The sequence below is a fragment of the Linepithema humile genome, chromosome 4 (assembly GCF_040581485.1).
Source record: "Linepithema humile isolate Giens D197 chromosome 4, Lhum_UNIL_v1.0, whole genome shotgun sequence".
Taxonomy (NCBI): Eukaryota; Metazoa; Arthropoda; class Insecta; order Hymenoptera; family Formicidae; genus Linepithema; species Linepithema humile.
The window spans coordinates 16302446-16314944 of record NC_090131.1 but is presented as its reverse complement, the minus strand read 5'-3'; the positions used below and the strand labels follow the sequence as shown (position 1 = coordinate 16314944).

At 41.1% G+C, this 12499-nt stretch overlaps 2 protein-coding genes across 6 annotated transcripts in view; one reads left to right on the top strand and one right to left on the bottom strand.

Annotated features, from left to right (window-relative positions):
* LOC105672112 (glutamine amidotransferase-like class 1 domain-containing protein 3, mitochondrial) overlaps positions 1-12499 on the top strand; it is a 159940-nt gene that overhangs the window by 32729 nt on the left and 114712 nt on the right. The gene's annotated exons all lie outside the window — the stretch shown is intronic.
* kn (EBF transcription factor knot) overlaps positions 1-12499 on the bottom strand; it is a 75331-nt gene that overhangs the window by 5315 nt on the left and 57517 nt on the right. For all 5 annotated transcript variants that reach the window (XM_012367124.2, XM_012367125.2, XM_067353308.1 and 2 more), the window contains exons 7-8: positions 4132-4213; positions 2165-2297 (exon numbers count right to left, since the gene is read on the bottom strand). In XM_012367124.2, coding sequence (XP_012222547.1) covers positions 2165-2297; positions 4132-4213 — 215 coding nt within the window. The remainder of the gene's footprint in view (positions 1-2164; positions 2298-4131; positions 4214-12499) is intronic.

The following is a 12499-nucleotide window of genomic DNA, read 5'->3' as shown; positions in this document are numbered from 1 at the left end:
TGTTAAGTAAAATATCAAGCCTCAACAAGTGACGATCACAGAGAAGGCGTTAAAGAGTTGCCGGTGTGTTCTTTACGCAAATGGGGTTTCTTCAATGGGACATTGGTATTTATTGCGTTCAATGTACGAGAACGTCGTTAAAGAGAACCGGCCGTGTTGGCAACCATTCTGGTAGAGAATTGTCGAGCGGCGTGGTGTGGGCCGCCGCGGTGGGTAGGTGAAGAGGAGAAGAAGAGGTGGAGGATTGAAAAGAGGGATTCACAGTAGAGAAGGCCAAGGAACAAGCGTACCAACCCGGAATAAATAAAATCCCCCGCGCCACTGAATGGTAAGGGGTGTTACTCCCAGCCCTTCCGAGCCCTTCTTTTGCTACCAAACTATCGTCGAAGTCGAAGAGCCGTTGTACTCCGACACGTTCGGCCCGATTCTCTTTGATCACTGTGAGATCGCGAGATAACTTCGTTTGCCGTGGTAAAGACTCGAGAAATTTAGCAGAGAAAAAAAATGATTTTATCTTGGCGCAGGCAGATATTATTACAAGAATGTTGCGCAATCAAGACAATTTCAAAATTTCGAGACAACTTTTCAAATCAAACAGGTCTACATTAATTTATTTCACAAGTGATGTAGCTGTGTCGATTAGGAAAAATATCTTTTATATTCAAGATAGCAAACACTTTACTAGTTTTTGTTTTATAATCCTCTTTTGTGTTGTAGATCAAATTCGAAAAAGAAAAGTGAATAAAATAAAAATACTGTTTTTTTTCAAATAAGAAAAACATATATAAAATCTAAGTATATCTGGAAAGACAAGTTATAAGGAAGCGTTTCAGATTTCATAGACAATCAAGATTTGATTTGCACAGAAACCAGGAGAATTCGTTCACAATGACAGCAAAATCCACGAGATACCGGCGTTCTCCGCTCTTCCCCTTTCTCTCGCGCCTCGTGTCTCATTGGTATGCTCGTTTCGGCGTTGAGGGGGACAGCGGAAAGGAGGAGGGTGGGCGGAAAGGGGGCGGGAGGATTTGGAAAGAGTGAATGTGTTGGTATCTTCATTGGCGTCGCAGGGACTCCATGAGGGTGGCACGAGATAGCTTAAACTTAGCATTCACAAACCAACGCGCCGCAGCAACCACGGGTAGAGAGGAGGGTAGCACGAAAACGACAGAGGAGGAAACTGAATGAGAGAAGCGGGCCAATTCCACTCTCTTTCTTTCCGTGTCTTTGCGCTCCGCGGCAGCCAACCGGGCAAAAAGAAGAAACCGAGGCCGGCGGAAAAGAGAGCCTTGGAAGCCGCGGCGAGAAGAAAAAGGACAAGGCACTCGGGCGAAATTCGAGCGAGCAGAGTGGAGGGAAATAAGACCGAGGAACAAGGAGCGCGAAGCGGGAGTGTGTGGATCCTTCGTTTTCCCGCATCCCATTGATTTACATCTTGTCTTGGCATAGGTAGGAAGAAAAGACGGAGAAAGAAGCCTGCGCGAGAGGAGCGAGCAGTCGAGGGGGATAGCCGTGCGATATCAGCCGTTTGTATGCGCGGCCGACGCCAAACTTTGCTGAATTGCCCTATGACTCCATATATCCCATTCTACCGATGCGCCCTCTCGCACCCCCTCCTACGATTCCGCCCTGCCGCAGAGCCCCGGAGTCGTTATACCGATCCCGTAGAAAACTGACCTCATCCCCCCGCCGTCGAAAGGCGCCGCACGAGGGAAACAACACACCGCGAGCATTCGAATTGCGATGCCTCGAACGGGAATCGCTCGGAAAGTCGATTTTGATCGGCGAGCGCTGAAAGCTTACGCGCGTGAATCACATCAGCCGTGAAAAATCGATGCGTTGAATAAATGAGGGTGTTTAATGCGCGCACCGGGCTTTTTAATTATCGCTCGTTAATTAATTATCATATTTTCTGCGAGTGTTTTGTTAGCACGGCAAAGGCCGACTGCAATTTCCGCGAGGGAATGCAGCAGCTAACTGCAAAATTAAATAACGAAAAACTGTACGGCGGGCCAGTTTGTGTTTACGGGCGAATCGAATTATCGTGCAAATGCTCGTGCAGTTTCGCGGTTAAATATGCAGACGATATCGATGCTCTGTTTCGTATATATTATCTCTTTAACGGCCCTTGAGTAATTGATATGTATTTATCGATCATGCTTACTATTATACTCGCCAGGATCACTGGGGTCCAAACGTTTCGCTCTGCGCCCGTGCTTGCTGTTGTTGTGAACGAACATATTGTCCGAGACCGCAAGTAATGGTCCCTCCACTCCCACTTGTGTAGAAATGACCACCTGTTAGACAAAATAGAAATTTGCCGAATTAAAAAGAAGCAAGAGAGATAGTGACAATTAAATCAAATATCAGCGACTAATAACAAAATTATTCCACATTTAAACGCTTGCTAATTTAAAGTACAAAATCTTATAATTTGAGAATACCTTCATGAAAATTATTAATTAAACTTCATTGCTAGGGTGTACATTTGATACTTTTTAGGAAATATGATAAGAAATATGATAGACGCATTCGTGATACAGGAAAAATGCTATAATTAATAAATAAAAAACATTCTCGTGCAATTTATCACCGCGTATAATATCGTTTATATCTAAGTTAATAGAGCGTAGAAAGGTATGCCAACCGGTAGACGTTATCGTGAATCATATTGCACTTCTCTCATGCACGTCATATACCTAGCCAAGTTCATCATATCTCTCGTGAATGAGCATGCACAACTCGATTTGCCGCACCGAGTACTACGATATGCAATTCGTGCCTTGCACGTACGACGTGTGACACAGATATAATCGTTAGATATAATTGTGCAAAAGTAGAAATATAATTATGTAGGAATATTAAAGCATATGTAGACAATTATTTTTCCGTACAATTAATACAAAACGCGATATAAATTATTTTCGAAGTCTTCATAAACTTGTGAGTTGGAAGAAATTACTCGTTTAAACATTTATGCCGTTTCCCCGCGCGCTTTGGGGTGTTGAAAAGATTTTTGCGGTAAAGCGGGCGGAACGTTTATAAAATCGAGCGGGCGGCTAGAGAACGCCCGAAAGTTTTGTCCTTCGCAACTTCGCAACTTTCTCGCATGCTGGTGATATTACTCGACGAGTAACGTTCGCCGCCAACTTAGGGTAAAGCGATGATAGCGTACACTCCGCTGCTCCGCGACGCGAAAAATTTTCGCGAAGACCGCACTAAAATTTTAATTCGCAACTTTGGACAGTAAGCAATTTTGAGGCAAATTCGAAAGTGCGATGAGTATTCTAATTTCAGTTTGTTGCCGTGCGCAAAAAAACAACTAAAGTAGGCAAACAATATGGAAAAAACTGAGTTGCAGAGAGAAAAACTGTTAGAATCATCGCAATATATGGTAGTTTATTTTTAAATTCTGCTTTTTATCTTGATGGAGAGTGATACGGCTGTTGGTAAATAGAAATGATGATTGCGAAAAATAACAGATAAACAAGTGTAGTGATGGAACAGATAATGTGTTAAAAATTAATCGCCAATTGTTCGAGTTATTACACTTTGATTAAATGGAAACATTTACTTTTAATTATAGTTGTCAAGAAATTGTTTTGCAATTATCGTCTTTTTCATATTTAAAAGCTAATTTTTTTAGATCAGATCAGATGATAGAGTTTCGCAAATATGCAGAAATTATACGAAGAAGGATGCTCTATGCGATGATACGCGTCACACGATGTTGCGGTGGAATTTCGGCGTTCTCGTCTCCGTCTGTCCGCCCCTATAATTTCGCGGATCGTGACTCGAATGACGGAAGTGTCTCGCGTAGTGCGCATTTCAGCATCGCGGTACAACCTGAAACGTTTTTGAATCAAGTGGGCGGAAAGCAGGAAGCGATTAACCGAATCTCAAGCAAAGTCGTAAATCATGTTAGGCAAAGAAAAGATCAATGCCGAATAAATAATACAGATTGTACTTCCATGGTTATTAATGATTCTTTTCGCCACTGATGGATTAATATTAAGAAAAAAGAATGCATCTATCCAAATAATGTTTCTTTTTAAAATATGAGACACACTGGCGTATAAACTGTGCAAGTTTATATTTAAAGTTAATTAACAGCGAGCATAAACAACTTACCTGAAAACGTCTCATGTCGCGTGGATTGCCAGCGTTCTTGAGGCAATTTTGGTTACACTTGAGAAAGAACTTGAGGAAGAATCTGCAAGCAGAGGGGACCGGAGTTAAACGGTTGACAAGGTGCTTAACGCTCTTCAACGCTGGGAACTTAATTAGAACGCGAACTTGGCCGGAAAAGCGAGGCTGAATATTGTATAAGCCAATCGCGAGCCCCGTTCCACTCTCTTCTATTATTCAGCATTTCTCTAGATTAAACCTCTGACTACGTGCCTCTCGACCTTTAGGCCCGTGCGGCATTGTGTTCCGAAAATACGCGGCTACTTCATTGTCCTGTCACAATGTCAAAAGACATTTTCCTAACTATATTTTTATGACGGAATATATACTGCCATTATAATTACAAGCCTACGTTTTTCTTTTTATTTTCGATTTTATTACATTACTTTTATAGATAAATATTTATAGTAAGTTAAACATCTGTTTATTCCATTTGCGGAAACATTATTACGGGGCAGCATTTTAACATGCAAGTAATATTTTAACATAATTTTACATATTAATAACACTCCCTCGCTTTTCAGTCAACTGATTTATATGCAATATTTTTTTACCCTATTGTTTGCTAATAAAATTAATGTAAAATAAAATTAATTAAAAATTATACGTTAAAAATGATATGTTAGATATTTATAAATATCCTACGCAGAAATGACGTAAGAGATAGAATTTTGTGACGAGAAGATATGTGCACGTGGGATCCTGCCAAAAAGCCGCCGGCTGATTTCTCATGAATTATGTAAAATATCGGGAATATGGAATTTCGAGAAATTTTTTTGAGACGCAGGGTATTTCTGTTTACGCCTAGAGAGAAAATGGAAGGAGTTGACTGAAAGACGAGGAGAATCCTCTGAAGATCAGGTAGCTAGAACGCCAGAGATCTACTGAGAAAAAACGCGTAGGAAACAATCAGGAGGGCCGAGACGACGCCGGCGACGATGCTGGCAAGAAGGAGGGGTAGTTTTCTGCGTGGCTGGTAGGCTTTTCTCCCGTGGGACGCCATTGTCATTCCCCTTGAAGAGTGCGTCCATGGGAACCGGGACTTCATGGAAAAATCAAACGCATACTTCGCAATAACGCCTTCTTGTCTGCACGTTTACGTTCGTCTCTCACGCTCATAGATTGTCAAAATTGCAAAAGAGTCATCGATACTTCTCGATTTAGTATACATTTAAATTAATCCTAGCTTAATTTTGACGTCGCATGTCGATACACGAAACGTAGAAAAAGACGAAGTGTCGAGTAATTTTTTTCACAAAATCAAAATTTTGATCAAGTATAGCGCTGTGTGCAAGCGATTGGGTTATTTATAAAAATTTGAATAAAGGCAATTTTTTTGCCGTCATCCGTGACGATAGCCGGAAGTCTCTTGTTTGCCGGAAAATCTATAAAGCTCAAAAGTGAAAGGTAAAAACAAAACGCATTCGTCACGGAAGGAAATGCGCCGGCTGAGTGAAGCGAAGAACGAGGGGTGAGATGGCGTGCAGGAGAGGGCGGGAATTCGACGATATGGAAAGAGAAAGGGAAAGAAACGTATCGATCTCATGGTACACGCGTTTTCGCATCCAGCCGTGGACCTCAGGTATTCGCACGCGAGAGTGTTCAGACTAATGTCGCGCGCGTTTCTGCGCATTTGCAGTGTCGAGCGAATTTAATTTCGTTTACTCTTAGAGAACGTTAAGATGCTATCACGATGCTAGATGGGTATTCAAAGCATTGTACCTTGGCTTATCGCGGCCGTGGATCTTGCTCTAAACACGATATCTTCGTTGCGCCTGAGGCGTCGCCCGACAACGATGTTGCCTCTAGTCGTTTCCAGATAGGAATACCATCGACCGTACTTGCACCTACGCTATTGCGAGAACGGCGCGAAGCCGCCCCTTTAACGATGTCGACGACAACGGAAACGAGTCGGTAACCGCCCTCGAATCGAGAACGTTTCACTTTGTATCTATATTGAAATCGTGCGTCACCGCGTTATTTAATAAAACGCGGCGCAACATCTACGTCGCGTTTCCTCCGATCATTCGATACAAACCACGTGTATCTATTAAGTGTCTTGTAAGTCTCTAAATATTTTATATTATTATTGATAAAATGCAGATCAAACGTGGAGAAATAAAATCAAAAAAAAAAAAAACGGGGAAAAAATACTTTAAGGAATTTAACAATAAAAGAAGAATTTAAATATTTAGATGGAAAGAGAGAGAGAGAAAGCCCAAGGCGATTGAAATATTTGGAGCAGAATTCTGCGCCCACCGCTTCCAGCAAAGAAATCGGACGATCCGCTTTTAGAATTTGACGCTAACAAAATGACCCTACTTACGCGGGAAAGTTCTATGAAGAGAGAGGAAGGGCGCGCTTGCCAGGATCGGCAAAGGAAAGATAGGTGGGCTATAGATCTTCGGTCTTTTTTTTTATGGGATTCGTTCATCGGCAACACTAATCATTTACGACACCCCGGTCGCGCCGCTGCTGTGCCACTTTATTCCTTTTTCTTTTTCCCTTACACGAGGTCGTTTCCTTCCACGCGTCCTCGAAGTATTGGCTGTTAGGGACTAATGGATTGCGTTACAGACTGATTCAAATGCGAACTGGATTTCATTCCGGACTCGATGGGGCGGCAGTATCGATGGTGTTGTAACGCGAGCGCGTGCAGGAAGGGCTAGTTTCTTACAGGGGATCAAATTCGATTCCGACAGTCTATTAGATTTTTCTCTTCCGTCGTCGGTCTTCGCGAGCTTGCGTCAGCCTCCTCGGAAGAATCTATTCTGGACTGCTGTTAGGATACCCGGTAGATACATTATGTTATTGAAATATTAGTTCGAGTCAAATGCTTTCCATTTCAGTTGCAAGATCTTCTTTTGCTCTTATCGATTTTTCACAATATATATAAATAATTTATATTCTCCAGCTATTTTAAAGGCAATTTATTTGATTAATCACATTGCGATAATCGCATCAAGTGTATTTGATATTTTTAACTTTAATATTATATGATAGGTATAACGAATTTTATTATAATAATGTTATTAAATTTCGTTGTAGAAATAGCTGGAAGTGTTTTGTGTAATTAAATATATGATGATTTGAATGTGTGTGTGTGTGTGTGTGTGTGTGTGTGTTATATGCACGAGAACAGTTAATTTTTTTGTAGAAAGAAAAATTAAAAATTTATTTAATTAATTTTTATGCAAGCAGTTTTATTTTAATGTATCAACATCGCTATAACTTTAAACTAAAATCGTTTTTATAGCAGTCCGTTTGAAGTCTTCCGGTTGTTCGCGTTCGCTAACGAATTGACACGGAGGAAAATATACAGAGGCGATTCGATTGCAAAATCATACCTCTAGTCTACCCTTCGGAGCTCGCATACCTTTCCATTCCCTTGGATCAAATAGAATAAAACGAAGCAGTAGGCGGTGAAGTGAGGGTCGGGGGCTGCAACGGGACGACAGGGGGAGAGTGGCGGCTTGTAGCAGGAAACGTTCGTATCGTTCCCTGTTTCCAGTTTTACAGCGAGCAACTTTGCAACGTCGGAACGGATGAACGAGCGCGAGTGAGGAAAAAAATAAACGATATAAATGAAAAAAAAAGGCTAAATATCGGAAGCCCGTGAAGGGTGAGAGTTGTACGAGCAGCAAGCGAGTAAACAGAGTCGAATGAATTCAATCAAACCTTGCAGTAAATCATCGGCATTCGCACGGCGGTTTTGTTTATATTTTCCATGTACCAATTAGCGATTTTTCTCGCCGTACCGCGACGCCGATACTCTTTTCTCTGCGAAAACCATCGACGGTGACCAAAATAAAAAAAATTCACGCTCTACGTGATGAATGTGATTTATAAGCGTGCAATTACTTCGTTGATTTACGTATTAATTACATACATGTATATTATATAAAATAAATAAGCACAAAGTTTTATCTTTTCATATAAAATACTGGAACGCTGGCATGTTTCTAGCACATTCGCGATGTATAAATTTAATTTCTGTCTTATTCTAATATATAACACATATTAGTACGATTAATTTGAGGGAAAATAGAATTAATTTGAGAGAAAATTACAAGTTCTCGCTTCTCCTTGTTTACATGCCACCCGGTACTGCGCGCTGGTGCGGGTGCCAAGTCGCAAGTAAGTACCTTCTGATCTAGTAAATATATTTCCAGCAGGGGCTGAATGGATATAGGGGGCTTACTCGGGGACTCACGCGTAATAGTTCCAAATAGGGTGGCATTACGCGTATCAGAAATCCATTTTCTCCCACATCGGAGAATCTTTAATCATGTTTTCAGTTCTCGCTGTACGCCCCTCCTTCTTTGCCATAAAAGAGCGGAGATATAACGCGACGAAAATTCAACGAAGAGATCCGCGTAATGGAGCGCTTTCCTCCGTTCTTTTCATCATATTTATCATTCTTTGTGCATCGTGCCGCATAAACGATCAGAAATCACTAGCTACAAATTTCGTTGGCTTTTTTTTTGTAAACCGTACTAAGTTCTTTGTACGTGATTAGAAAAAGGATCACGCGTGGAAAAGATCCCGCTTACACGACAGAATCTACTGAATAGGCGGGTTCGATGGTGTGCTAATTACCTATTAATGTAACTGAGCTGTCGACTGTTCCACTAATATCATGTCTTGGCAAATAGTGTCTGGGAATAGCTTCATTAACATTTTTTTATTTTTAGTCTTAATGAGAATTATTCTTAACCAAGTACACCTTCTTATTAAATTCAAACAGTTAATACTATTGGAATAAAAAAAAATCAATTTGATATAAATAATATAAAAGTAATAAGTGCTTTTCTTTCATAGTGTTAAATAATCAAATAGAGATAATAAATTTTGCTTGTAATTAATAAATAATGAAAAGATAAAAACATTAACTTTATATAGTGTTATTTATCGACTTGTTATCTAAAGAAACCACTCCTTATTGTCCAAATTCCGGCTTAATAACTATCTATTTTTTACGAAATCATAAAGAGTGAGAATACCATCAGCGTAACAAGCATGGACACTTCGAGCTGGAAACAACTTTTGTAAGCAATACCGATAACTTCCATTCCATCGGATATATTTAAGCAAGAGAACGCTCGGGAGTAATCACGAGTGCATAATGCAGACGAGCAAGACGTCAATTAGTAAGAATGTGTACGAAGGTCCGTAAGGTATAGGAAACCACCTAGAGCTGTATACCTTGCATATACACCTTAACCGGGGTTAGTAAGGGGTTAGCAAGGTATCAGGGGATGCTTAATGTTTAACTAGCCTCCATTACTGCCTCCCCAGTACCCGCCCTCTCCTTTCTGCACCGCCGTCATCTAGCATCCACCGACTCGTTCCTTCGGATTCTCTCCTCAGGAAGTATTATAGAGACGGCTAAGAAGGATCGCGCGTAACTATCGGTTAATACAGGAAATCATTTTCCTGGAATGAAGGCACCTTGTATGTAAGAGGAGATTGACTTATCGATTTCTACCTGATTTAAGGAACAGTAATTAACTGTGATAATATTACCGATAACATCGCACAAATGCACGCAATTATCAAGTGAAAAAAGCTTCGTTTTGATCAAAGAAATGATTTGCAATTAATTGAGCAATTTGCAATTAATTATAAAAATTTTAATTCCAGTTATATATAATTAATCTCACGAGTTATGTTCTGCGAGATGAAACGTTCCCCGCAATGAGTACCGATTAAACATAAGTAAATTTAATTTATGCATGAAGCGGTGGGTCGGGAAAGCTAGGAAAATATAACGACGTATGAAACGTTTAGTTCTGTTAGAAAGGGAGACACCATTGTTTAACATCCTCTTAGCAGAAATGTCGACGTAAATAGTTGTCCAACCAGTAGAATAAATTTACGTGCAAATGTGCGCGAAGGATAAGCCAGTGGAAGCATTTGCGATTACATAGTTGGAATTTCAAAAAACGCGATAAATAACTGTTGCCTTTGATTTTAAGCGCAGGTGTACGCACGTGGATGCTTTATTTGCTTGTTAGTTTCTAGTTCTCTCTAACCGAAACAGTCAATTGCCAATAGCGGCATTACGTAATAATCCAGCGCTTGCTATTAGCCGTGCTCCGGAGAGATATCTTGTATCCGGATGCTGTCGGATGTTTACGAAAGGAAATCAGGCGACCGACTACGTGTGTAAAGACGCGCGGGGGAGGGGGGGGGGATCTTAACTAAATTCCTGCCGATAGGGCGGATACCGTTTGCCTAAGTTCTAAAACGGCTGGAGCTAAGGCTATTGGGCAGGCGTTGCCGAGGTCCTGCATAATTCATACCTAAGTAATACGTCTTACTAGGTAGCATGGCCCCGAACTAACGTATCCCGTCGTATAGCTGCCGTGTTGTGTAGCTGTTCGCCCACCCCCCCTCGCCCCCATATTGCGCCGACCCCTCGCCACGACAGCGAGATACACCTAATGGCAGTCTATCACATTAGCCGCAAGACGGCTTGAGAGGCCCGGCTACCATAACTAGATTTGCCTTGCACGTACGACGCATCAACCGACGATTTACCACGTATCGCATAGGTGGCCGTAGCTATTAACTGGCGTAAGCTCCGACTTAGCTTATGTCGACAACGTGACTGTGCTTAGCACCGTGTGCCCGAGGAAAGATAAATCACGCGACGTATCCGAGATAAGCAGAAGGAAAGCCACAGGTTCTACACCGATTCAATTTCTTATCCGCGATGTTTAAAATCGTAGTGCTTGAAGCGCACAACTCGCCGTAGAGTTTCTTTTTGTATCTACAATATCGCCGTGGAGTATTCTTTTGTATTTACAATATCAAAAATTAATTTCGCTAAATTTATACCGATGTTTTGGTCAACTCAAGATGGGAAAAAATGTATGAATATTATTACGGACATGCTCTGCGTGTAAGTGTAATTTAAATGTTATTTTCATCATAATTGAATAGCTTTAAGATCATTTCTGAAGCGATCACGTTGAATTTTTGCCGTGTCCGGCTATACGCAAATAACCGTAGTATGACGTGCGAACTGCGAAAATTGTTGAATTATCTCGTTGTGCCTTGGGCACACAGCGCTCGGACAAGGAGAGCGGGGCATTTCCATAAATGCATCAGAACCTCCAACCGCGTAAACTAACTTAACGCCGACGACGATTCCCGCGCCGGTATACGAGTGTACGCGCGATTTATTAATGCCTGCATTTAGATACGGAGCCCCCTGAGAGCACGGCAGGGGCGGTTAGCAGTCTCTCAAGTTACCGCTGTCAAATATCGACAAAAACGACCGTAAGTCGCGCATGCTCCCGTGCATCATGTGCCTGCGGAAGACAGAGAGGCAACACGCGTATCACAACATCCTGCTGCATGATATGTTGCAGGAACATGTAAAGCGTACATATTCATCTCTTTGTTCAGGAAGGCCCCATTTCAGTGCTTCTTACAATCGCTCCTCCGCTTTAAGACGTCAATGTTCTATACTGTAAAACAGCGAATTTAACTTTTTCATTATTATTACGCCACGGTTATCAAATACAGAGCAGTAAATTAATTAAACGACGTTTTATTTTAATGAGTTAAAGGATCCCGCACGATTCTTATGGGAAAACGTTTTCGGTCAAATTGTCTGAATTTGTGATATGATATGGTTCTTGTGTCTTTGATTAAGAAACTCAGTGGACACAAAACTTTCCAACGGACATTTTTTGAGTTGCAGGAAATCTTCGTCACAAGATCCGCATGCTTGTTTATGTGAGTTTGTCGTGCATACCTGCCTTTGTATGCATATTTTTATATGCATGGATGTTCGTAGATGTCGTTATGTTTATGCAAATGTTTGTACGTATATGCTACTTTTGTTTATTAATTGACATTGGTGCGCTTACGTCTCATTCGAGAGGTATCAGCGTTACGGCACTGATACTCTCGGCGCTCGACCGCTAGCCGGCAAGCTTAGAGTGAGATGACCAGCCGTAAGCGCACCAATTTCAATTAATAAATAAAAGTGGCATATACGCACAAACATTTGCACAAATATAAAGAACATTTTTAAAGAATATATTTAAACATCTACGAACATTCATGCATACAAAAATATGCAAACAAAAGCGGGTATACACGATAAATTCGCGTGAGCAAGCATGCATACGGATCTTGTGACGAAGACTTTCAAATGCCTATAACTCAAAAATTAGCCATTGAAAGCTTTGTGTTTTGAGTCTTTTGATCAGAACACAAGAACTGTCGTATTACAAATTCAGACAATTTGATCGAAAACGTTGTTCCATAAGAATCGTGCGGAGTCCTTTCAAAT